The 25,647-nt window shown below is 38.2% G+C and overlaps 2 protein-coding genes and 2 pseudogenes across 35 annotated transcripts; 2 read left to right on the top strand and 2 right to left on the bottom strand.

The window, feature by feature from the left end:
• Nucleotides 1-773: 773 nt before the first annotated feature.
• Nucleotides 774-25,647, bottom strand: LOC146466518 (uncharacterized). 31 transcript variants are annotated; one of them, XM_085127119.1, is made up of 13 exons: nucleotides 25,359-25,647; nucleotides 25,122-25,222; nucleotides 24,948-25,013; nucleotides 23,555-23,621; nucleotides 17,761-18,421; nucleotides 16,788-16,883; nucleotides 16,306-16,401; nucleotides 16,014-16,109; nucleotides 15,116-15,211; nucleotides 14,825-14,920; nucleotides 4,780-4,875; nucleotides 3,859-3,954; nucleotides 774-3,466 (listed from the first exon to the last, which is right to left on the bottom strand). In XM_085127119.1, the coding sequence occupies exons 5-13, from the start codon at nucleotides 18,389-18,391 to the stop codon at nucleotides 1,602-1,604; spliced, it is 3,168 nt and encodes a 1,055-aa protein (XP_084983245.1). In that variant the 5' UTR covers nucleotides 18,392-18,421; nucleotides 23,555-23,621; nucleotides 24,948-25,013; nucleotides 25,122-25,222; nucleotides 25,359-25,647; the 3' UTR covers nucleotides 774-1,601. The 31 variants fall into 31 exon arrangements, with proteins under 31 accessions (XP_084983245.1, XP_084983247.1, XP_084983250.1 ...); XM_085127121.1 differs by having other exon boundaries at nucleotides 24,948-25,001; XM_085127124.1 differs by lacking the exon at nucleotides 25,359-25,647 and having other exon boundaries at nucleotides 24,825-25,013; nucleotides 25,122-25,218.
• LOC146466521 (uncharacterized) lies at nucleotides 5,843-8,576 on the top strand. Of its 2 annotated transcripts, none has more exons than XM_085127153.1 (7): nucleotides 5,843-6,330; nucleotides 6,993-7,112; nucleotides 7,201-7,299; nucleotides 7,384-7,458; nucleotides 7,530-7,604; nucleotides 7,694-7,871; nucleotides 8,341-8,576. In XM_085127153.1, exons 1-7 carry the CDS (start codon nucleotides 6,019-6,021, stop codon nucleotides 8,559-8,561), a joined length of 1,080 nt encoding a protein of 359 aa, XP_084983279.1. In that variant the 5' UTR covers nucleotides 5,843-6,018; the 3' UTR covers nucleotides 8,562-8,576. The 2 variants fall into 2 exon arrangements, with proteins under 2 accessions (XP_084983279.1, XP_084983278.1); XM_085127152.1 differs by having other exon boundaries at nucleotides 7,691-7,871.
• Nucleotides 8,159-14,369, bottom strand: LOC146466519 (uncharacterized; annotated as a pseudogene). The gene is made up of 6 exons (XR_014867955.1): nucleotides 14,130-14,369; nucleotides 13,802-13,940; nucleotides 12,123-12,735; nucleotides 11,257-11,366; nucleotides 9,601-9,732; nucleotides 8,159-8,484 (listed from the first exon to the last, which is right to left on the bottom strand). The product of XR_014867955.1 is annotated as an uncharacterized LOC146466519 (transcript).
• LOC146466520 (uncharacterized) lies at nucleotides 8,880-12,276 on the top strand (annotated as a pseudogene). The gene is made up of 7 exons (XR_014867959.1): nucleotides 8,880-9,318; nucleotides 9,538-9,751; nucleotides 10,326-10,577; nucleotides 10,892-11,063; nucleotides 11,280-11,428; nucleotides 11,673-11,851; nucleotides 12,143-12,276. The product of XR_014867959.1 is annotated as an uncharacterized LOC146466520 (transcript).

Genomic DNA, 25,647 nt, shown 5'->3' with positions numbered 1-25,647 from the left:
TCCTACATATGAACTTGCTCTGTGTTTTGAACACTAAATTAAAATGACTCTGACTCTTAATTTATAAACCTCTCCGTAGCTTTCACTCCGTAAAAACTAAACTCTTACATTGCGATCTTGCACAAGATTAACACAAGGGAGAGATGACAATGAAGGCCCTCCTTATTAGAGATTCAAGTATATCTTTTTGATTCTGTTATAATAATTTGGGTTTCAACTACTTTTAACGCGTGAAAAATTCTAATTTTCAGAAAAGTGTCCCCCAAAATAGGGTAAAAAAGATTTTCACGTAAAGCTTCTGAGTGAAAGGGATCCAAACTCTGTTCCTCTCTCCTCATTGGTTCATTTTAAAACGCTGTTTGATTCAAAATGGCGGACATGCGTACTGCATAGGAAACAGTTAATTTTGCTGCTGTCCTCTAATTGGTTGATTTCGATCCAAAATGGCGGACATGCGTACTGCATAGGAAACAGCTCATTTTCCTCCTCTTTTCTGATTGGTTGATTTCGATCCAAAATGGCGGACAAGCGTACTGCTTAGGAAACAGTTAGTTTTCTTACTGTCCTCTAATTGGTTGGTTTTGATCCAAAATGGCGGGCATGCGTACTGCAGAGGAAACAGCTCATTTTCCTCCTCTTTTCTGATTGGTTGATTTCGATCCAAAATGGCGGACAAGCGTACTGCAGAGGAAACAGCTCTTTTGCTGCTGTCCTCTGATTGGTTGATTTCGATCCAAAATGGCGCACATGCGTACTGCAGAGGAAACAGCTCATTTTGGTGCTGTCTTCTGATTGGTTCATTTCGATCCAAGATGGCGGCTGCGCCTGCAGCAGAAACAGCTCACCCTGAACTAAAACAGTCTGAGTTTTACAGCGTTTGGCGTAATTGTGTTCAAACACAGGATTCATGCCTCTGAGACGATAAAATGACTAAAAATAAAAACTTTTTTAAGCAGCATTGATGGAAACATAAGCTTGGATGTTTGTATGGATAAAAAAGTCTGTGTGGAGTGTAATTAGAACTTTGTGGACTGTTCACTTCTTGAAGAACTGTACGAAGTACTTGAGCTGGAGAATTGAGGAATTTACATGTAAATTAGCATTTGTTGGAAAGTGGAACAGAAAAGGATTAAAAGCCAACGAGTTTAAGATTGACGTTTGACTTCAAGCTGTTCCTGGTTGTTTAACCTTCTGTAAAAGAATTTTTTTTTACGGAGAAACAGTGATAAGCTTTCTTCACCATCTTTTATTCTTTGTAGGTGAGTTTTGAGAAGTAATAAAATGTGTTTGTTTGCAATGTAAGCTTAATGTTTGTTAATTATTTCTTTGTCCACAAACCGGTCTATCCGATTATATGACATAATTTCACACTTCACTTAAGACAGAAACCATCCCGCATTGAACCAGGTTTCTTGTAATATTAAATTTGCACCAAAATTAATTTTATCTAAGATGTTTTTCAATCTTTTATTGTCGGCTGGAACTTAACGTAAGATTTTAGTTTTTACGGAGCACTTACATACTTTTGTTATTGGAGATTTTTAATGAGGTTCCTTTGTTTCAAAAATACAAATGAAAATTGCGCTTAAACTTTGACGACATTAAATACGGATACGGTCACCATGTGCTGCTTTGAGTTTGTTACGAACAGGATCACTTATGTTATTGCCCCGCAAATCCAAGTGTGTCAGAGTATTATTATTACACAACCCTTCACAAATCTTATCAGCGCCTTCACTGCCGAGTTTATTGCCAGACAAATACAAGTCTCTCAGAGTATTATTATTACACAACATTTCACAAATCTTATCAGCGCATTCACTGTCGAGTTTATTGCGTAACAAAAGCAAGCATTTCAGAGTATTATTATTGCACAACCCTTCACAAATCTTATCAGCGCATTCACTGTCGAGTTTATTGTCAGACAAACACAAGCCTGTCACAGTTGTGTTCTCAGTAAGCATCTTAGCAATGACATCACACTCAACATAACCTAAATTTCTAAATGGGAAAAATACAATTTTAAGTGTCAGAAACTTACCGAAAGTACGTGCCAAATCTAAATGAAAATTACTACCTTCTTTTTTACATTCCTTAATGCACTCCACTGCAACAAAAACCTTTTCATATTCACCTTGGTCAATGTGGGCCGCCAAACTCTGGATAAGAGCTGTTGCTTTGTCTTCTGATTCTTCCGCGAGTATGCCGCATGTAAACAACAGCACTTGTTTGAGGTCAGCATGCACAGAGAAATATCTCTCGTCAGCAGCTAAATCTTCAGGACTCATTTCTCCACACATAAGCTGGCAACAGAGATAAAAGGAAGCGAACCACTCTTCAAAACTCTTGTGAACAAACGAGTACTGGGGATGTGGTTTTCGTCTGCTGCTTCCACGCTGCCATGACAGGAAACCGAACCCTGGGATGTCATCCGTGTGACTTTCAAGTTGATTCTTCTCAAAAAACTTCTTGTTTTCAAGTAGAGCTTTCCACGCTATCAAGCCAAGCTGCTTTAGCCGTGATTTGTGCTCTTCAATGACATTTTTACTCGTTTCTGGTAAGTTCTTCTTTTTCTTGTATCTTCTCAGGACATCCTCTACAATCTCCCAGTAAAGTTTGGTTTTACTTTCGGGAAGCTTGCCCTCTGAGTCTTCACAAAGAAGGCAGATAAGTGCAATGTTGAGGGGATTTGCGATCAGTTCTTTTAGGCTTTGATCTTCCTCCAGTTTGTCTAAGAGATTTTGGGCCGTTTTTGCTCCCTGCTCTGCCTTCCCTTCAAAGAATTTTTTAATAAACTCACTGGCATCAGTTGAGGTAAATCCTTCTATTTCCAGTAGCGTGTCACAATATTTCACAACTTCTATGCCAGCCTCGTGCCGAGCTGTAACCACAAGGGGACATTTATGGAGCATTGTACTTTTACCTTTGATGATATCTTGTAACTCTGGCAATTTACCACTCGGTAACTCGTCTAATCCATCCAGGACAAGCAAAACATTAGACTGATTGTGTTTAATGAAGTCGAAGAATTTCTCTCGCTCTTGTTCTTCAATATCTGAAGGCAGGACTTGAGCGGCAATGGCGTCCTGAAGGTTTGAATTGATGTCACAACATCTCACCAACAGAACCAGTTTGAATTTCAGAAAATCTTTTCCTGCTTTACCGGTGGCCCAATCAAACGCAAGTTTGTTGCAGTATGTGGTTTTTCCCATACCAGGGTCACCCTCAATTAACACTGCCCTTGGGTTGGAGCAGTTTTCATGTGGTTGAAAAATAGCAGACATTTCCACAACTTTTTCCGCCAATGTTCCTCTCGTTTTATCCTTGTTGCGCATTATGAGCCGGGTGAAGATTTCTTCAAGGGAAAAGAAGAAATTTCCTTCACACCAAGGGAAAAGATCAAGGTATCCTAGATCTCTTCTGTACAGTTCAAGTATTGGGTCAATATACTCTGCCTCCGAACCATCTAAAAGTAAAAAAAAGAATATTAGCAAAATACTATATCGGGTTCTGTTTAGACCCTTCACACCTGTTTTTGCTTTACGGTCAGTATAAATTGCAGACTGGATATATGCCTGTGAACAGGCTCCCATGTGGGGTATAGGGCGAAGAGAAAACTTAACAGTTTTTTTCCATGGGATAAGCTACAAAATATCAACAATTTTGCGGGTTTGATTGTCCTTTGGACTTGATTTAATAATGGACAACTATGTAAAAGAAAGACATTTACTGTCTCGATGTTGCCTTTTTTTGTTCAACCTCTCTATTAATTCTTAAGCGTCCCTCTTGTTACAAAAGGAAGATTTGCACAAGTCAACTGCTAATGAGGAGGTTTGGAGTTAGTCTCTTGGAACTGACCTTTTTCTTCAGTTTTAGTTGACTTCAGGGTCTCCAGCTTCTCACTGATGTTTCTAATATCACTTTTCATCTGTTCGAGATCATCTCTGTAGATTTCTGGGAAACAAACAACTTTGTTGCATTCAAGTCAATTGAACTGGGAACTAACTTATAGCAACTACTATATTGTTGCTATGGAATGTTCCTATATGTAATCATCAATTATCTAATCAATCAAAATCATCAAAGATTCCAAGTAGGAATCGAAAGCTTGTATTTCAACATAAATTTTCGATCCTGAATACGAAACTTTTTTTTTTTTGGTCCCGTCTGAATGGAAGCAAGCAAAGATTGTACCCTTGTTCAAATCTGGAGACAAAGAAGAACTAGACAATTACAGGCCTATATCAATTTTACCGATCCTGTCGAAAATTTAGGAAAAAGCTGTCTTCCATCAGCTACATAGCTACCTATCAGAAACCTCTTTCCTCTCGCCTTATCAATCGGGCTTTCGCACAAATCATTCTACTCAGTTGGCTGTTACCTTCCTTACAGATAAAATTCGTGGCCATATGGATAAAGGGCTTGTGACGGGGGCAGTGTTTATTAACCTGAGAAAGGCCTTCGACACTGTTCCTCATGATGGTCTTTTGAAAAAGTTGTACAGGTATGGAATTCAGGACCTGCCTCTCTCGTGGTTTGAAGGTTATCTCTCTAACAGGACTCAGAGTGTGTCCATTGAAAATCACCTTTCTTTTGCCGCCAACATCATCTTTGTTATGTTCAAGTCAATTTGAGCTAAAGTTGATAAAGCTAAACGTTTTTATTTGTCTCCGATTCAATATCAACATTGATGAAAAATTACTAAGTATTATATACAATTTTATTAACTTCTCAAAAGATAGGGGAGCTAGAGTTAGGAGTTAGTCTCTTGGAACTGACCTTTATCCTCAGTTTCAGATGACTTCAGGGTCTCCAGCTTCTCGCTGATGTTTCTTACATCACTTTTCACCTGCTCGAGATCTCCTCTGATGATTTCTACAAAGATTAATCACTTAAAGTGCTATTGCGATGAAATTTAGGCTTTATCTTGTTTTTACGTTTTTAGAAAGTTTGAGGTATAGTTATTACGTACGCCAAATTTGAGATCCAAATTCCAACTAAAAGTCCGATTTTCTGAGCCGTGTTTTTCTCGAGTTAATGTATCAGTCAATTCCAAGCGCGATCATCCCCCCCCGGGCAACCCCCGGGCATTTGACCCCTGTTCGGCTCCACATAGTGGGGCATTTGACGCGAATAGAAACCCGACCCATCGGGCATTTGACCCGTCGAAAAAATGCTGGTCAGCGGTCGCATAAATTGTCGGAATGCTTTATTCACAGTCAGAATTTACTGGTATATTTTGCGTCAAACAGTTTTTAATGTAGTAAGCCATTTAATACTACCATAGAGAAGCGAAATATATCTGAGATTGTTTTTGGCATGGCGGGGTTACATATTGCCCTTCGCTTCTCATTTTCAGTGGTATGTCCAAGTTCCCTCAAGCTTCGTTCTCCCTTTGCTCGGCGTTCGAAGCTCGACTTGTTGGCATGTCTAGGTTTCATAACATAGTGCTTTTTATCATTGTTCTTGTTATCACACCTATTAGCAAACTTCATGTACATCTAATATAAAAGAAAAGCGAGTATCGGTACATATATCGTTAAACTCTCTGTTAGTTGAGTTTCATATGTGATGTTATGCATTATCTTTAATAATATATTGTTTTAAATTTATTAATGTATGAATTTCGTTGATTTTTATATAAACAGAGCTAGCGAATACAAAAAAAAAAAAAAAAAACCAACACGATGACTTTTCAGCCCCAACCAGTGGGGCATTTGACCTAGAAATCGGCCCATATAGAGGGGAATTTGATCAGGCTTTTTTAAAAAAGTCAAATGCCCGGGGGTTTGCCCGGGGGGGGGGATGATCGCTTTTGGAATTGACCCAGACATAACGTCCGCCATTACTGAAACAAAAAATGCCCGGCCAAGATGTGGAGGATTGGGTCGAGGTCGCCTTTGACGTCATCTTATCATCAAAAATTCTTGAGCACAGAGGAATTGACAGCTCTACACGTGGAAAAGAGGGAGAATTTTTTTTTCCTGTTCGGCGCTTGAAAGTTCTGATCACGCAAAGATGCCTGCTTGCCGCTGTGTTGTGCAAGACTGTAGCAACAAGTCAAATCCACGAGCTGGAATTTCTTTGCATAGGCCAAAGTCTAGCCAGGAGGTCGCAAAGTGGAAAGCTTTCGTGAGGATACACCGTGCTAACTTCAACCCGAAAGGGCTTTTTAAAATCTGTTCTATTCATTTTGCGGCCGAGTACTTCGAAAGACAAGTCCATATAGAAGGACAACCCAGAAATCTAGTTCTTGGAGCTATTCCTACTATTTGGAAAAAGTCCGTAGAGGATAACTCCCCTTCCATGACGGCCAGAGGTCGGCGGCAGGTAAGTGCACTCTTGATCTTTGACTGTAAGCTACATTTTGGGATCATAGCACGTCGCCAGACGCCGCAGACTAGGTTACAATAATTTTTTTTCTAAAACTCGGTCGAACCTAGCTCATATACAAACATTCGAATAAAAATCGGGATGACAAACACGAAAAACGGATAGTAAAAACTTTATTACTTTTGTCGGGTTCTTCCCTGACGCTCTTAGTAAGCTTGTCGGTTGACATGAATTAATGATTAAGCTTTTCGTGGTTCGATCACCGTAGCTTTGAATGGTACAAAAACTATTACTTTTCTCAACGGTTCATAATTTTTTCTGTCCTCCTTTTTATGTAAACCTTGATGACTGTAGAAGCATTTGTTTGTTGCGCCAGTAATTTTATCATGAATGAAGAAATACGTTTGTGTTCTGGCCGGTCGCCTTCACATCGAGATTTTGTTTACCTGTTTTAAGTTTTTGTCCGCTTTCTGTTTTTATTTTTATGTGCTAACAATTTTTCATTCACTCTGTCGTTGAAATGCGAAATAATTTTGGTTATTGTCGCCTGACCTTGGGTAAAATTAAACCCTAGAAAGTGAAGGCAGTGCACATTGTCACGTTACGTCAGCAATCTAGCAGATTGTTTATTCAAACAATTCTGTTTTGCTGTTTTGAAGGCAATGAAAGAAATTATTGCCGAGTATGGCGCCCAAACTTCCACAACGTCGTCGGAAACTGACAGACCTGAGAAAGGTCAAGAATTCAGCAGACCCGCAAGCGCGGAAAGTGCGATGCAGGTAAGCTTACATATTTTTTTACACTACCCCTTTTCTGTTTAGTTTCTAATGGCTCACTTCATACAATATCCTCTTATATATTTTCCAGCTTGAGCGAAAATTGCAAAATCATATTGTAACACCACAAATGGAGGATGGACCGGAAACAGGGATGGACATCACCGACCAAATGTGGTCGTCGAGCTCGGTAGATGTATTTTCAGGCATACAGTTACAGGCTTATTTTTGGCCTCTTCAGGCTTTATAAGACGTCCCTTCTCTTTTTTCTCAGCTGGAACAAGAACTACCCGTAGCAGAGGTACAAGAGCCTCCATTGATGGACACTGATGACCCTGTAAGCTCCATGGTAAGGAATGGGAACAAACGTTTGTATTACAGTAGTTACGATACCATCTAAACTCGTCTTTCATTTTTTAGGATGGTGTTTCCAATAATTCTTCAAAGGCGTCGGAGCTACTACCTGTCGCTGCATCAACCCCTCGAACCCAAAACGTAAGTTTCGTTGAACAGGCATGGTAATCGCTACTTAGTCCTGAAAATTTTACACTATTTTTAATGTGCTGCATATTTAAATTCAGCAGAAAAATGAAAATCAAACTGAGTGCAAAATGTGCGGGGACCTAAAAAAAGAAATAAAAGTATTAAAATTCAAAGTCACGCGACTCAACAATAAGATGGCGAAAAACCAGAAGCAATGGGCAGAAACACTACAGGAGCTACAGCAAGAGTCACACCAACACGACTTACAGCAAGATTGTGGTAAGTCTTTTTTTTACCCAGTTTTAGGGTGGGGAGCCATATAGTGGGAGGCTACAACCAAAAAAATAATAAGTCTGAGCACAAATTACAACAGAAAGTGCACACTTACATTTAAACATAACAATTAAATGGTGGCATGTTTTTTTTTTTTTTTCTGGAAATGTAATAGAGTTTTTCCTCGGTATGTAGAATGAAAATGCTGGTGAGATCGGAGACCCTTCACAAAAAACTTTATTGGCCCACACCCCCCCCCCCCCCCCCCCACCCCACGCATTTTATGCACACCATCAAACAAGTTTAATTTTTATTTCATTTCTATTCATCAGTTTACCTCAAGCTTATATTGTTGATGAAACAGTTCGTAATTATATTTTTGTTAAATTATTCAAATAAATAATGTCCCAATTCATTTTCCATGGAAAGAGAACAAGCCAAGATATGGCTGGATCATTTGTCTCCTTTCCTTTAGCTACTGCAGAACCAGCTGCTCCTGAACCCTCTGTGTCTGGCTGTGATCTTAAGGACGACTTGGCAGAGGATAGTGACAATGATGATGATGATGATGATGATGAAGAAAAAGAAGAACCTGAGAACGAGGACCCCAATTGGACTCCTGAAAAAATAGATGAAGCATATCAGAAGTTAGGAGAGGATTCTATGAACAACAGCCAATCAACAAAGCCTAGGTAAACTTGAAAGTTCAAAGGACAAACATGCAAGGATACCTGACTATTATCTTTATAAATATTGTATTACTTTACTTAAAACATGGAGTTTAACCTTCTTCCCTACAACCCTTCTAAAAATGCACCAGCAATATCAACTTAAAGTGTGCCTTGCTTATTGCTTGCTTTCAGAGAGAAAGCTATGACTATGTCTGTATGACCAAGAGACATTTTATTTTAACAGACTGGATAACACTGGAAAGGATGAACGTGAGGAACCTAAAGGAATTGTCTTCATTTCAAAGTTACTGTTACTGTTCCAGTACTGTCATTATTGCTTGGCCCCAAACCCAGAAACAACATGCACGCAAACTGGTACTCTCCTGGCCATTAAAGCTAAGTGCAGCAGTTGCCAAGAGATATTCACCTGGGAAAGCCAGCCATTACTAATGGGGAGATTTCCTGCTGGAAACCTCCTCCTTAGTTTTGCAATTCTCTGCGCTGGAGCCTCAGTAAAAAAAGTGCTGACAGTGTTCCGGCACATGGGCATACTGGTGTATAATGAGCCCACCTACTATTACCACCAACGTCACCTGCTCATACCAGCCATCATCTCTTTTTGGCGAAAATACCAAGCAAAATTGCTGGATTCTCTTAAAGGAAAAGGAGTTGTTATCGCAGGAGATGGGCGCCATGATAGTATGGGTCACTCAGCAAAATATGGTACCTATACTGTATTTTGCTGTACTGTTGGCCTGATTATTCATATTGTCTTGGTACAGGCAAGTAAACCTCTTAAAATAACCTTCTAAACAATCACTAAATAAAGAAAACCAGGTCAAAGTGAAAAGTCTGGTAAAGCTTTGTAAACAAGATCAGATAATCTTTTAATATTATTGGAAGAGCACACTCAAAAATAAATCCTGTTTACATTCGTTGGCAAAACACACTTAGAAATTAGTGTTAGAAATTCACTTTATTCTTTTTTTCATGTTCCTTAGGCTAATCAGGCAGGGAGCAGCTCAGGCATTGAGTTTATGGCCTTTAAGGAGGCCATGGCGTACCTTCTCACTACTGGTATCATCATCAAATCCTTTATATCTGACCGCCATGCTTCCATTGCTAAGTGGATGCGGAAGGAATGTGGAAGGAAATGTGCTGAACTGGGCAAGCCAGTAATCAATCATTTTTTTGATCTGTGGCACATTGGCAAAAGTAAGCAATCAACACAATAAGTTACATAAACATCGATAACATTATCTGCTTCAAAAAATAGCTACGGATGCAGACTAAACATTATCATTACCATCTGCATCAATATTGGTTTCATTCCTAAATTGTTGTTGTTATTATTATTATTATTATTATTATTATTATTATTATTATTATTATTATTATTACTGTCTTAGGTCTAAGGCACTGTTCACAAATTTACTGATTGGTTGAATAGTGTCATCAATTTTTTTCCTCTTGAAGAAATTCATTAAGCTATAATTTAAATCAATTATTGAAGAGTTCTTAACACAAAGCCAAAAAAAAAAGTTCAGTATTATAATTGATAATAATTGCATAATTAACAACTACAGGAGCCCATTTAAGGCTCCCGACACCTTTGACGTGTTTAATTTTGAGAAAAAGATGGTAGGCATCGAAACCGTCAATTATTATACTTAACTTTTTTTTGGGCTGTGCGTAAAGAACTCTTTTATTATTAATGTTTTTCCTTTTCTGAGGAATGAATAATGTATTTTATGTAGAAATGTACTGAACTGTTCTGTTACTCCTACAGAAATTAAGAAAATTCTCACAAAACTAAGTAAAGAAAAAAATTGTGAAATAATTGGCCGCTGCAGGAACGCTTGCGTTCGACATTTTTATTGGGCAGTGACTTCAACTCAAGAATCCCTTGGCAAAGTGAAGGTTGCAAAATTCCACGCCTTCCTGAGTCACGTTATAAACAAACACAAAGACCTCCCAAACATACTCTTCAGTGCTTGTGCTCATGGTGACGTCATCAGGCCAAAATTGTGGATGTCTAAAGGTACCAATTCATTGAAAATCACAGTTCTTTCCTGTTCTAATCTTTGTTAATGTTACTTCATATAAAAAAAAAATATTTGTGGGATAAAAAGTCTTGTCTACACAATCTTTTCAATGTAACTTGTCATTTTGCACTCACAACATTGAAGAAATATTAAGCTGCCGTTTTTTTTTCTTATTTCCCTTAATAACTACTGACAGCTTCCAAGTTACATATACTCCTTGTGCTCTTTGTCTATACCTTGTTTTTTCAAAAGTACTTAACAACACAGTCAATACATAACATGTGCCCAAAATTAATTGCTTTCATTGTAGTATCAGAGGCATATGATAAGATGTGCACAGCCCTTACTAACTCCAGCCTCACAAAAGCTATTGAAAAAGCATCATCAGTGGAGCAAACAAGTTGCTTAGAAGGCTACCATTCAGTAGTAAACCATTTCGCCCCTAAGATGCTTGCCTACTCATACCTGGGTATGCTATGCAGGTAGGTTAACAAAAGGCTTATTTACATCAAAGTAGCACTAAAGCAGTCAAAAAAATATTACCGGATGTTGTCTTTGTCAAAAGGTCTACAAAGCTTTACGATGTAAAAATACCTGATGACTGGGAGAATTTTAATATTAAAGTTACAGTAACAACCAATATTATTAGAAATTACATAAATACACAATACTTACTGTTTTAATTTTTTGGTTGCAAGATCAATACTGGCTGCACTCCATTTTAATTATAACCTTCGAAGGGACACAAAGATGGACAATCAAGGCCAAGCACGACTTCATGTTACCTACCAAAAATACAAGGAGGGAGAAGCAACAGTCAGGGAAGCCAGGGTTGCCTCAAATTATGGTCAGTTTCTGCTAAATGAACAGTGTAGAAGTTATGTTAAACTTTATTCAAAATATGAGGGCACCCTATACTTTCTGGCGTTTAAAAAAGTCAAATACTACTGAAGACTACTTGACTGACCAATTTAGTGTTTTCATTCCAAAACATATGAAGACAGACTAAACTTTAAAGCACTTTTCTTCAAAAATATGTACCAGCTAATAAAAAAAGAAAGGTTGTGAAGGCATTGCTATATTTTCCACAGAATATGTAGCTGAAATCTACCAAACTTTGGTCACTAGCTCAAAACAAGATCTACAGCTGGTAGCTGATGAGCTCAAACAAATTGTTCCTGAAGCTCTGCATTCAATGCAGAGGAAGCCATACAAAAGCATCAAGAACGGAAACAGAAGGAAACGGTGATTATTCCTCCAACATGTTCAGGTAAAAAAACATAACATGTACAACACTCTACACTCACTCAGGCCTGTCACTAAGAGCTTGGGACCTGGCATTTCCCCCGGCTATTATAAACATGACCCCTGGCTACTTTCATAGTAAAATGGAACCAAAAGACGACATTCGCCACTCATTGCCCCGCCTACTAATTTCATATGCCCAGCAACTTGAAATCTTAATGACAACCCAGACTCACTGCTAGACTACCAAACAGTTTTTTACCATAATCTATTCTGTAAAAAGTAGTAACACTTACTTTTTACCGGCTTTCTACAGAAGCTGAATTAGAGACCTTGAGCGGGGGAAACCAACCTGGTCCATCAAGAACAAATGGTGGAAGGGGAAGAGGACGAGCTCAAACATGCAGAAAATGTGGACAGCCACGAAGAGGACATAAATGCACCGCTTGAATAAAGCTTTAATAATTAAAAGACAAGGAATATCCCCCGCAAAATACATGATAAGCTCAAGTCACATGGGACACCTAGTCTCATGTGTTCCTTAATCATGTTTTGAATCAGAACCCTTGGAACATTGTTTAATGACTGGAGTCTAGAAGTTAAAATGAACAACTTTTGTTGTTCATAATCTTCAAAGCCACATTGCCCACTTTCACTTGGAAGGGCTGTCCATATTGCTTTGTAGGGACAGCATGGCAAAGGATAGTGCTTGGAGTGACCAGCAAATTCCCATAGAAGTTGAGTAAATTGTCTGTAAGACACTGAACTAAGAAATGTATAAATAAACAAAAACAAATAGTTTACTCCATTCATCCCCATCTGGCCCCGGTTGTTCAAAGAGCGGATAATTTTATTCACTGGATAGGTCGCTACGCGGCAAATAAATGTGTCAAGAATTCCCCTGTAATTCTACAACATGTGTATAGAGTAGAAGCGTATGTCTAATTTAAGTATGGGATTGTATGGAAAACTTGCCAGAGGCGTTGTTTGAAGTACATTTTGCACCACTGGATAGTGACTTATCCACTGGATAAAGTTATCTGCTCTTTGAACAACTGGTGCCTGGTCTTTTCTACTTCAAATAGTTCTGTTTCATGTGCTTAAAACAAAGGGTACTATCAAAAGTTAAGTGTTACATAGTTCTTTTGTTTAGATAAAAGGCTTTCACAACAACAACATTTATATTTGAGCTTATTACTAATCATCACTGATCAATCCATCAATCAAAGACTTTATTTTACTTTGAATTTTAGATAGCAAATATGCTAATATCATGGGTGCTACACGGCTCAGACAGAGAAGTAGGTCTACACACAAACAATATATGGCAATGAGTTCCGTAGTTTGCTTGCATATGAGTGGATGCCATACTTAGTTGTATAACACTGAGAATAACTAGCCTGTGTTCAGTTTGCCCCGTAAACTAATGCTGGAGTGACCCTCAGAAATTTATAGCTAGAAGCAGCATTGTTTAATGCAAAATTTACTAGTATGAGCATGTCATTTATTCTTTGAATTCTTTAGCTTGGCTGATTTACATCCTTTATAATGATTGGTAAGAATTATTAAATCATTAAAAACTAAATAAAGGATGGATTCATTAAGTCTCTCAAGCTTATCAACATGCTTTCCACAGTGGTCCCAGACGACTAAACAGTAAGTTCAACTTGAAAGAAAACAAGCATAATACAGCCTCTTTTTAGCGTGAGCAGGGAACAGGTGCTTGTGTCGCTCTAAAACCTGTAACTTGCTGCTAATCCTTCGTACATGTACAATCTCCTTAACAAGTCAAGGCCATGTGGTTACCAAGCCACACAAAAATAAACATTTCCAGAATATAAAACAAAGAATAACTCACTCTGATTCGGTTTTTAGCCCTTGGCTGAAGAAGTTCCCGTGATTTTTTGCCATCTTTGGTCTTTAAAATCAGTTATGCCACTTCAAGAACCCATCAGTGTAAGCGAACATCCTAAAAACAGGGATGAATTGTTACACAATCACCTTCCCGTTCCACTTCACAGCTCATAATCTCTCCCACACGATCTATCTCCATGCAACAAATGCATTCCCCCGGTTTAGTTGAGAGGACAATAGAACAATTCCCACAACTGCACCTGAAAAACAAAATACAGTAGCCTATTCACCTTTAAGGTCTTAAAGAAATTGACTGAGCTGAGAAACCAGGTTCGAACGACTTAAAAACAAGTAAGTACCGTAATTAAGTACTGTAAAGACAATTTGCTTTGAATAATAAACTGACGGCGAACGAAGAATGACAAGAACATAAATGTTATATTGCCTACCAGGTACTGACATCTACTTCGCCAGCAAAGCGCCTTTGAAACTTTAGTTCCTGCTCTTCTTAGATAACCCTGTCATGCTTCGTACGCGGCGGCTTCTTCTTGGGTCGCGATCGGCTATAGTTCCTCGTCATACGGGATAAAATTAACTTCACTGTCTTCTATTTCACTTAAGTTCGCTTTAGAACCCAAATCGGAGCTGTCTCCCCAAGAATTGGATGAAGAGCTTGAACTTATTGACATATTACGGTGCACAACAGTGGCTAAAGCAAAGCCAAGCCAAAATTTTGATGATAACATGACGTCACCCGTTGAAAGACGCTGACGGAAATTTGTAGGCTCAAGCAGTTGCTGTTTCGATAATGGCGGACATAATTTTCCCACATTTCCGCGGCTTAAGGAAGGGAACTGCTTCGTCAGATTGGTCGAAAAAGTATTTTTTCTTGAAGTTTTACGTCTGAACTTTAATTTCGGGAACAAAAATTTAGTAAAGAAAAAGGTTGATTTTCATCGCAGTAGCACTTTAATTGTTATGCTTAGGTCAATTTAAGCTAGAGTTGATAGAGCACAATGCTTTTACTTGTCTACCATTCAATATCAAAACTGACGAAAAATTACTAAGTAAATATGATTAAAATTTTATTAATTTTTCAAAAAATAGGGAAGCTAGGGTTAGGAGTTAGTCTCTTGGAACTGACCTTTATCCTCAGTTTCAAATGACTTCAGGGTCTCCAGCTTCTCGCTCATATTTCTAATATCACTTTTCACCTGTTCAAGATCATCTCTGACAAGTCCTACAAAAATAATTTTATTAATAACTTTGCTATGTTCAGGTCAATTTAAGCTAAAGTTGATAAAGCATATATGCCTTTATTTGTCTCCCATTCAATATCAAATTGATGAAAAATTACCAAGTATTATATACAATTTAATTAATTTTTCAAATGATAGGGGAGCTGGGGTTGGGGGTTAAGTCTCTTGGAACTGACCTTTATCTTCAGTTTCAGATGACTTCAGGGTCTCCAGCTTCTCACTGATGTTTCTAATATCACTTTTCATCTGTTCAAGATCATCTCGGTAGATTTCTGGAAAACAAACAACTTTGTTGCATTCAAGTCAATTTAACTGGGAACTAACTTACAGTAACTACTATATTGTTGCTATGGAATGTTCCTATATGTAATCATCAATTATCTAATCAATCAAAATCATCAAAGATTCCAAGAGGGAATCAAAAGCTTGTATTTCAACATAAACTTTTTTTTTTGGTCCCGTCTGAATGGAAGCAAGCAAAGATTGTACCCCTGTTCAAATCTGGAAACAAAGAAGAACTAGACAGTTACAGGCCTATATCAATTTTACCGATCCTGTGGAAAATTTAGGAGAAAGCTGTCTTCCATCAGCTACATAGCTACCTATCAGAAAACTCTCTCCTCTCGCCTTATCAATCGGGCTTTCGCGCAAATCATTCTATTCAGTTTACTGTTACCTTCCTTACGGATAAAATTTGTGGCCATATGGATAAAGGGCTTGTGACGGGGGCAGTGTTTATTGACCTGAGAAAGGCCTTCGACACTGTTGCTCATGATGGTCTTTTGAAAAAGTTGTACGGGTATGGAATTCAGGACCTGCCTCTCTCGTGGTTTGAAGGTTATCTCTCTAACAGGACTCAAAGTGTGTCCATTGAAAATCACCTTTCTTCTGCCGCCAACATCATCTTTGTTATGTTCAAGTCAATTTGAGCTGAAGTTGATAAAGCTGAACGTTTTTATTTGTCTCCGATTCAATATCAACATCGATGAAAAATAACTAAGTATTATATACAATTTTATTAACTTTTCCAAAGATAGGGGAGCTAGAGTTAGGAGTTAGTCTCTTGGAACTGACCTTTATCCTCAGTTTCAGATGACTTCAGGGTCTCCAGCTTGTCGCTGATGTTTCTTACATCACTTTTCACCTGCTCGAGATCATCTCTGATGATTTCTACAAAGAGTAATAACTTAATTGTTATGTTTAGGTCAATTTAAGCAAGAGTTGATAGAGCATAATGCTTTTACTTGTTTACCATTCAATATCAAAACTGACGAAAAATTACTAAGTAAATATGTTTAAAATTTTATCAATTTTGGAAAAAATAGGGAAGCTAGCTAGGGTTAGGAGTTAGTCTCTTGGAACTGACCTTTATCCCCAGTTTCAAATGACTTCAGGGTCTCCAGCTTCTCGCTCATATTTCTAATATCACTTTTCACCTGTTCGAGATCATCTCTGACAAGTCCTACAAAAAAAATTTTATTTATAACTTTGCTTTATGTAAAGGCATGCAATAAACACAACAGACAATAATTATTGATGGGCAAGATTGGGCAGGGAATGTACTGGCAAGGCTCGGATGGGGATAGGACCCACCAACCGCATAAGGGATGAGGGGCCTTGGCACATGGCGCCATGCCGAGGGGGTGCCTCATGCCTGTACTGCAAGGCAGACATCCATCTGGGGTAATGTCCTGGCGTAAAATCCAGTCCAGAATGTCAAGATGTCCCCTCCCTGACGGGGCTCCAGCACAGGGCTGAAGGGGTGCTGCAGGCAGCAATTCCCCGCCCAAAACGCCAAGTGTAACACGAAGTGCCCTGTGCGAGCCCACAATGAGCTGATAAACTGACCTTTATCCCCAGTTTCAAATGACTTCAGGGTCTCCAGCTTCTCGCTTATAATTCTTATATCACTTCTCACCTGTTCGAGATCATCTCTGACAAGTCCTACAAAAATAATTTTATTAATAACTTTGCTATATTCAGCTGAATTTAAGCTAAAGTTGATAAAGCATAAATGCTTTTATTTGTCTCCCTAGCTACTACAATGTAAGTCACTAAGCTACCGTAATCGTTGAATGAAAACAAAAGTGTAGCACCGTAAAAATAGCAGCAAAGCTCTAAGAAAAATGTCTCTGCAGATTAAAAGACAATAAAAATCTCCAGTAGGTTTGTTTTTAAACCACTTAACAATTATTATTTCACACTTTTATTTACGAAGAATGCGCTGAAAAGTGACAAAACTTGAGGGCAATTAAAACTGGTTATGTAAACTCGGTGTTTCCAATTATCAACCTCGGGTAATCTTGGATTGCTTGACCAGTCAGGTTTTTGTGCATGACTCATGTATACGTCGAGGGCGACTTTTTGGCCTGACTTTTTGGTCATAAAAGGTCGACTTATACACGAATAAACACAGTAAATCGAATCATTACAATAGGTTAAATTGGGGCCAGTATAGCACATATATTACTTAACCTTAGAAATATACAAAGCAATCTTGATTATATATAGAAGTTTGTTTTAAACTTGTTTCTCTTAAAAACCACAACTTCCTCAATAAATGGTGATATTGAAATTAAACTAGTAGCTTTCAAATGGAAAAACATATACTTGCACTGAGTATGTATTTACTGATTGGAAAAAATGCCACTCATCTCAGGGGACATAAATTAGGGTAATCACCAACATCCTTAAGCTTCAAGACCAGCAAGTGATCTTTGTATGCACATACTCATTAATTTTAATGCTACCTGACCTTTCAGTGGAACGTAATGTGAAATTGATGCTAACCAAATATTTAATTCTCAGTAAAAATTTATACCTTGCAGGTCATCAAGTTTGTCCTTGATGTCATCATCATCTTTCTTCCACCTTTCCATCATCTCTTGACAGCGCTTTGCAGTGGCAGGATCCATGCATTCATACTTCAGACGATTGATAGTGGCTGAATCTGCTCCTAGGCCTATCAGTGCATTCTCAATGTCCTGCCAGTGGGTTTCAAATGTTACATTATCCACAGAAGCCTGGGTCACATGGCCATAGATCATGTTTCTGTAACATTTGACTCGGACTATGTTAGCTTCCATGGTCCCATCTGACACCAAAGGGAGTTTGTCCCAGCTGCCAGTACTAGTGGGAGGACTCAGATGACAAATATTCCTCAGCAGCAAAACCAAAAGGGTGATATCAAAATTTGCTGATGATACTGATGTAGGATGAACAGTGGGATACAGAGTGTCCCACTGCGAAGCATTTAAAATCCGCTTACTTCTTAAGGTTTGCAGTGTGGGTTTTTGTGATGCCAAAACTCCAGGAAGACCTGCTGGGGGATGTATTCTGTCAAATGTGTCCCTCAGTGCCTGGCAGCCCACATCCACCACGAGACGGCAGAGCCGAGCATAATTTGTTGTCTCCTGGGTGGAAGCAGATAGTGCAGAGGCAGCAGAAGCCATGATATATGGTGACTGCACCACTCAGTTAACCTAAAATTGCAATTAATATCCTTTGATTATATAGTGAAAAACTAAATGTTACTATTGAGGCCCATTTAAATGGTTTCAATATTTGACCAAGAATTGTTCAACAAAAGTTCAATATTATGGATGTTGGGCAAATGTTGGATGAACAGAGTGTTCAAACAGTTTCACCTGTAATTCCACCCCAGGAGCAACACCATGACTCTGAACCACCAAAGGCGGACAGTTCAGAGCCTTATGTTACCCGAAGTGGCAGACGAGTAGTAAAGCCAGAGCGGTTGGACCTCTAGACCAAACTAGCAACTAAGAACCATTTTCAGCTTTTGTTTTCATTGAAAAATCCCAGGACTAAGACATCAATAATTTTCCTTTTTTTAGGTGCAGATTTATTTCATTTTTTTAAAGGGAAGGATGTGACATAAATGCTTAGACCACCCTAGCGCTTTATTATTTGTCATAATTATTATTTGTGTATTACGTGACATAGACGAGGAATTAAAACAGTGCTTTTGCATATACAGGTGGTCAGCCATCTTGACTGTTGTGTTTATCATACATACAAACTCAACCTTCTGAACATTTCCCTCTGGTAATTTTACCATCCATCAAATCAATATGACACATGCCATTTCTTTTTTCTCATAGATGGCCTATACATTGTAATACACTAGCCTCTTGGATTCCTATGAATTCTGTTACTTTCCCCCTTTAACCTTGCATATGTAAAATTCCTCTTTCCCTATTATTATACCGATTTCCATTGATTAAATTAACTAAACAATTAACAAGTATTGATTAGTATCGAGTATTATCTATAAGGACCTTAAAGTTTGTTAGTAAGGATCAACAGATGTCAAATAAAAAGGCTATTAAAACGTGGGTGTCAGGCGACTCTTAATTATGCGGGATACCCGTGTCTAAAAATGGGCTCCGTATCTCTTTTTTTCATGGTAGCTTCAAATCTGCACATTGATTTATTAATTAAACTCAGTCCTCTCCTAGTAGGGATGTATTGTTTTGATTGTCTTCAACAAAAGCGGCCCAATGAAAATCCATTATTGGCGTGTATATCACGAGGGAGAGGACCCTCTCATCCCTACCTCTGCGACGTCAAATCATCATTTGATTTATTCATAAACCTGGATTAAATTCTGCTCTTCCCTAGAGGGGATGTTTTTGTCGACTATCGTGGCAGCCATATAATATTTCCTTTAAAATCTACGAAGCGAACAATTGAAATAAACCATGCACAGCATCACGGGTAAATGTCACTATAGGCATCTTGTTTACACAGTCATTTGGTTACACCCTGAATTCAAACAACCATTGCTATTAGACAATATTGTTTGTTTGTTTTATCACGCACATTATAAAAAAGCAAAATAAGAGTACAACAAAATATATATTACAGAGAAGGTGGTGAGGATGCCTTAGGAGAAACCATAGGGCTTATAATATTCCGATTATGAGCCTGAGCTGCAGATTTTTATTATAAATATTAATGGCTTTTTTACGAGACCACGTTGGACATTTCTGTCAGATAGTTTAATCAAAATAAAAAATTCGGTTTCAGTAGATGGTTACTCAAGAGCAATTCATACCTTCATTAAATGCTCACTGTGTTCTGTGATTCACCCTGATGATGTGAAATTTAAACTATTTTCTTCAATATGAGTGCAAATGTACTCAAAGTCACAATGAAAGTAAGAGTTGACCAATAATACATTACGGTTACCGTATACCTTCAGGGTTGTCTCCCATCCAAGCAATGTAGCATGTCTAGTTTAAACTATAGTTATAATAGATACCTAAACCCTCACATCAAAATTAATAAAGCTTATAGAGTTGGCTATTAAAGTATACAAAGAATTTTGAAATAAATGAATTGTCAAATTTTTAGCGCTGTTTTGAAATGTGGCTTTGAAAAGGTGATTCATAGGCTCGCATTTAGAGGTCGTGAAGAATTTCACAATTCATTTTATTTCATATGGTATAGTTTGATAGCCAGCTCTATGAGCCTTAATTTGATATAGGCATTTAGGTATCTACAGTTTAAACTGACACGCTACATCACTTGGACACAAGATATGAATCTAAACCTGACAACCACTCAGCAGTTTCACAGTTGGGTTCAGGCACAGGCATAGAGATTCTTTTTTTTAGCAATTGAGCAACCAAGCATGTAAGTCATAAGACTGCAGCAATCCAATAAAATTCCACTATGTAGAGTAAAATCACTACAGAACTGAGTACTGCTTCATAACTAGCATGTAATTCAGTACTAGAATTGGCTCATATCATTATCATTTAGACATCAGAGCTTTTGCAGTCCACTAATTCACTTTTTCAAGTTATCATTTTATAAGTTATCACATACCACTTACTTCCAAGGCAGTTATGATTTTTTGTTTTTACAATTTCGTTTCTGTTTTATGTACTGTATTTGTGTTCTTATTGTACAGGTTTTTGATGGGCCTCTAGTTATCATAGTTTATTTCTAAATTGTAATTACCGGTAGAATTAGTCATTTTCCGTGTTTAGGACTGAGTGGCGTACAATTCAGGGAGTAAATCGCTACGCGCTCGGCCGATTTGAAATTACAAGCCTGATTACCCCTGAATTGTACGACACGAAGTCCTATTACCAATTAATTGTGCCAATAATAAAATGCGAGAATCTCTGAATAAAAGTCACTGGACCAGTTAGTTTCCTCCATTTTTCTTTTCCAGTTGAAGCTGGACAGCTTACTTGGTCACAATTTTTCATTGATTTTGATTGGTTATCATGTCCCACGTAGTGAAATTTTATTGGCTAGTGGCATTTGCTACTTGATTTTTATTGGTTTTTTAACTGTCCGATTTGACCTGTCTGATTACAAGCTTCTAGTAATGAGACAGGTCAAATCGGACAGTTTTGGAGTGATGGGCCTCTAGTTATCATCATCGTTTTATAGGAAAATTTACCACCTGACGAGGGAATTCCACGTTAAATTTCACGCGAAAAACCGTTATCGCACGAATCGCGAAGCGATGAGTGCGATATCAGTTTTTCAAGTGAAATTTAACGTGGAATTCACGAGTCAGGTGGTTAATTTTCCTTGAATCGCATAGCTTTTGCTTGCTTCTCTTCCTTCCACAATTTTTTCTTTCGCGATAGACTGCTGCCCATTTCTCGTGCTCGTAAGCGTAAGCGGCTTCTTATAAAATCTCTCCAGGAAGTCATAATTTAAATTAAAAGAAGGAAAATCTTCTGTTTCCTTACTTCGGTCAGACTTTTGCTTTGTAAACGGAGACAAAGGTTTTGAAAACATAATTGTTTCCAATTTTGCCTGCATTGCTATGAGAGGCTAGGCGTTGCAATATTGATCAACCTCACAATTCCAATTCCAAGTCACAATTCCATTCTGAATTCCTCGCCTCGATAGCCAATCAGATGGCGAGAATTCTAATAGCTATGCGATTCATTTCTAAATTGTAATTACCGGTAGAATAAGTCATTTTCTGTGTTTATATATATATATGTAGGATTTCAATAAACTGCCTAATTTCAAAAAATCGCGGCTCTGGAATGACTTTCTGTGTTTAGTAGTGTGACCATAACAATGAATTGAATATCAAGCAAAAAGTGTGGAATTAGTTTTGCTAACTATACTCTCACTATAATGAGAATGTTCTTGATAAATCTTTTTCACGCAAGGCGTTCCCTTCATCTTCAACAAGATGCCCTTAATTGGCATACACACGGAATGCTTAATGTTGCCCCATTTATTCCCCATTGTATGCTTTGCAGATTTTTAAAAACTATCCTCCCTTCGCAATTGAAATAATTGAATGGTTTTATTCAGAGAGACTGCGTGATACTGCTTATCGTTGTGTTACTGGGAATCATACCGGAAATAACTCTGCGATAACGTCATAGCCCCCGCTTGAACTGGTCTGGTTTCTTCCGCGTCGAATTATTCGATCTGTTTTTAAAAGCGTAGTTTCTTCGCGGTGAACTCTCCCAATTTCCACCGTTTTAACTGTCGAGTACTACTTGGAAGTTATTGTTTCAATTTACCGCTTGAAAAACGTTTGTTTTCTTTCTGAAAACCGCAGATTAGAGTCTTAAATTCATACATGTGGCCGCCATTGAACGAAAACAACCTTCTAAATGATGTTCGTTTGACGTCACACAGGTAAAGATGAGTAGGTCCCCTCCCTCGTGACATACGCGCCGATAATGGATTTTGATTGGGCCGTTTTTGTTCAAGACAATCAGAACAATAAATCCCTTCTGGGAGAGGGCAGAATTTAATTATGTAGGTTTAATGAATAAATCAAATGATAATTTGACGTCAAACAGAAAGGGATGAGAGGGTCCCCTCTCTCGTGATATGTGCCTAAATAATAGATTTTGATTGCGCCGCTTCTGTCGAAGACAATCAGAACAATACATCCCTACTAGGTGAGGACATATTTTAATGCATAAATTAATGTGGGGATTTGTGACTACTACGAAGAATAAAAAAAACAAAAGATAACCGACCCAAACCAAGACATGGCCTGCCCTGCGGGCATTCCGTGTAAAAAGGCTCTTGAGCAGGGCTTGAGCAGAGAAAAGCATGGGAGTTGCCGACAAGAGACGGAACCTCAACATGTGAATGAAACTTGATGGACTTTAATTTGATTACTCAAATTTCTGGAAGGCTGATCACGTACAGAGCAAATAAGTGGATTCAGTGATATCGGATTGGATTGATATAAAAATAATAATCAAAAAGTGTCAAAAATGGTTTGAAAGAAACACAGACGTTTCGGGTATATAACCCTTCTTCAGTGTGGAGAAAACCGTTGAAATACGCTACTGGAAACAAAGTGTCACGCATCTCCAAGGAACTTTCCTTTCTCCGATTCAGTGATATTACTGACAGTAATTCATCTTTAACAAATGGAAACTTGGCAACAAAATATAATTTTGAAAACAGACAAACTGATAGTTGAGTTAATCGTTTGTTTCACGATTGAGTCACATAGATGTGGATCGCGACAGACAAACTTACTGAATTCCAAAGAAACAAACCATTTAAGCTTAATGATATATACGCAAACATTTCTTTGGTGTCGTAATAATAAATTCCATCACACTTATCGCTCTTACCTTAGCAAGAAGCCACTCTCCACGTCGAAAGAAAGAGCAAACGTCAAACTGACAAGGTGTTATATTCCTGCAACAAACACAGCAATAATCATGAGGCTTTCATTGTGTATCGAGGCCGAGGAACAAGGCTGAGTGGTATAAAAGAACCAATAAATAAATCCGTCTAAACTAGCAAAACACTCGTGGAAACGTTATAAATCTACACTACCTGTGCTTATTGGTAAACAAATCAATTTTTGTCATATTATACAGGATGAATGTCTCTACATAACCGTGAATGAAAGATCCAAGGTCGACATAACCATTTATCGAACCAGACACAAGGGGCGCCTGATCGTGTGATGATCAGGTGATCAGACAGCTACGTCACATGATGCAGCTTCCTCAACGCTTTCCGAGGCTGAATGTTATTGTAAAAAGTCACGCTAAAAATTCGCGCAAAACAAAACTTCTTCACTTTAACAAATGATAAGTAATTTTGTACAGGCCATGGGGAATGGTGATGAAATCACAGCGTAGAATTAGCTTTTAAAACACTTTTCCTCGCAATCAGTAGTACAGAATGTCTTGTCTCTCGCTGCATCTGGCTTTTCACTGATCACTTTACAAAAAGTGATCCGCTCATTTTACAAACGGTCTCCAAAGAGAAAACCCGGGAGAAAAGTCACCGAGTTGACCAAAAAAAATGCACTTTTCCAGAAGCGTCAACATGTAGAAGAATCGGTGGCCTCGTAAAATATGAATGTAGCTCGACAAACTTCACTCGCTAAATTACGCAGCAGCTCATCACGGCTAAAACGGATCTTTTCTTAGATCTTACAATTTCAGAATTTACGAGCGTTCAGCTCACTATCTTAATGACGAAATCCAAAATATTTCTTCAACTGGGTACAAATCTGGTTGGAGTCACCACAAAGTTAAAGAGTTGCAGTTAATCGATACGTTTCTCAAATCACGCGAGGTGTCTATATTGTTTCCGCAAGACGATTGTTCACATGATGACAAAAAGATGTTGGAAAGTTTTTCACGCAAAAGGATTTATGAAACCTCTAGAGAACCTCTCATATCCACCAATATAGCTCAGTACTCAAAAGCTTTCGAAACGAGAATGGCCGTCGAATGAACTGATGCAGTTTTCTGCACGGATGATCTGATCAACTATGGATATCGACTGAAACGGAATGTATGTTTCCATCTGTTTACTCGAGCGCTTTCACGGAAATGCAAGTGAACTACTGGGAATAAATCGACCACTAAACAGTAAATTTACCTTAAAAGAATCAAATTTGCTGAAAAGATAACTACGGTAAACTTTACCGCTTACAATATCATCAAACAAACATGCCTACGTGTCGTAAATTTCATTCCAGATCATTCCACATATCTTTCTCACCAGGAATAGACGAATCTTCCGCGCTGCGATTATCCATCTGTTTGCAGTGTAGAACTCAGTGTGTTCCTGTAACAAAGAATTGATATTCAACCCCAAACTTAATTAATTGCATTTATCAGCTCAATATGGACAAAATGCGGAGACAAGAGAATTAGTTGGAATCATTAGTAATACCTGTAGTTGTTGAATGTTTCCGCCCAAGCCAAATCAGTGCTCCTCGAAAAACAATTCAAGAAATTTATCAGCTCAGCCGCGTCATGACGTCAAGCCGCACCCTGAAAATATTAGGGGCGTACGATCAGGGGCAGGAAGACGACAAAAAGTCACGCCAAAAAAAAAAAATCTGAAGAAAAAACACCTCACACACACACATACAAACAATTACGACACACTGTACTGATTTTCATTTACCCAATAAACAACGCTCAGTAAAGTCATCTTTACTTGCACGGCTAAGCCAGGTTGCAATAACAGTGAAGATGTTTCACCCAGCCGTGATTGCTTACTGCAAACAGTGCGTGACAAACTGAGATGAAATGTAAATCAAGCAAATCATTGGCCCTTTGCCGAGAAAAGATCAGAAAAAGGTCAGTGAGTGCTGACGTAATCCTTGAATCTCGTACCCAGATCTTCTCACTGAGAAAATTTGGTAAAATCCAAATGACTTTCAAAGTCAGGGTGTCAATGAAGAATTTTGAGG

Source organism: Pavona decussata, unplaced genomic scaffold (assembly GCF_977016875.1).
Source record: "Pavona decussata unplaced genomic scaffold, jaPavDecu1.1 SCAFFOLD_143, whole genome shotgun sequence".
Lineage (NCBI taxonomy): Eukaryota > Metazoa > Cnidaria > Anthozoa > Scleractinia > Agariciidae > Pavona > Pavona decussata.
Note: the sequence above shows the minus strand (reverse complement) of the source record. Positions and strands in the feature narration are given on the sequence as shown.

Coding starts and splice junctions, on each gene's coding strand:
- LOC146466518 (XM_085127119.1), bottom strand. CDS start 18,391: ATGGCTTCTGCTGCCTCTGCACTATCTGCTTCCACCCAGGAGACAACA. Junction 16,402..16,787: donor ATTTGAAACTGGGGATAAAG/GTCAGTTTATCA, acceptor TTTTTTTTGTAG/GACTTGTCAGAGATGATCTC. Junction 16,110..16,305: donor ATTTGAAACTGGGGATAAAG/GTCAGTTCCAAG, acceptor TACTCTTTGTAG/AAATCATCAGAGATGATCTC.
- LOC146466521 (XM_085127152.1), top strand. CDS start 6,019: ATGCCTGCTTGCCGCTGTGTTGTGCAAGACTGTAGCAACAAGTCAAAT. Junction 7,459..7,529: donor ATGACCCTGTAAGCTCCATG/GTAAGGAATGGG, acceptor TTCATTTTTTAG/GATGGTGTTTCCAATAATTC. Junction 7,872..8,340: donor CGACTTACAGCAAGATTGTG/GTAAGTCTTTTT, acceptor CCTTTCCTTTAG/CTACTGCAGAACCAGCTGCT.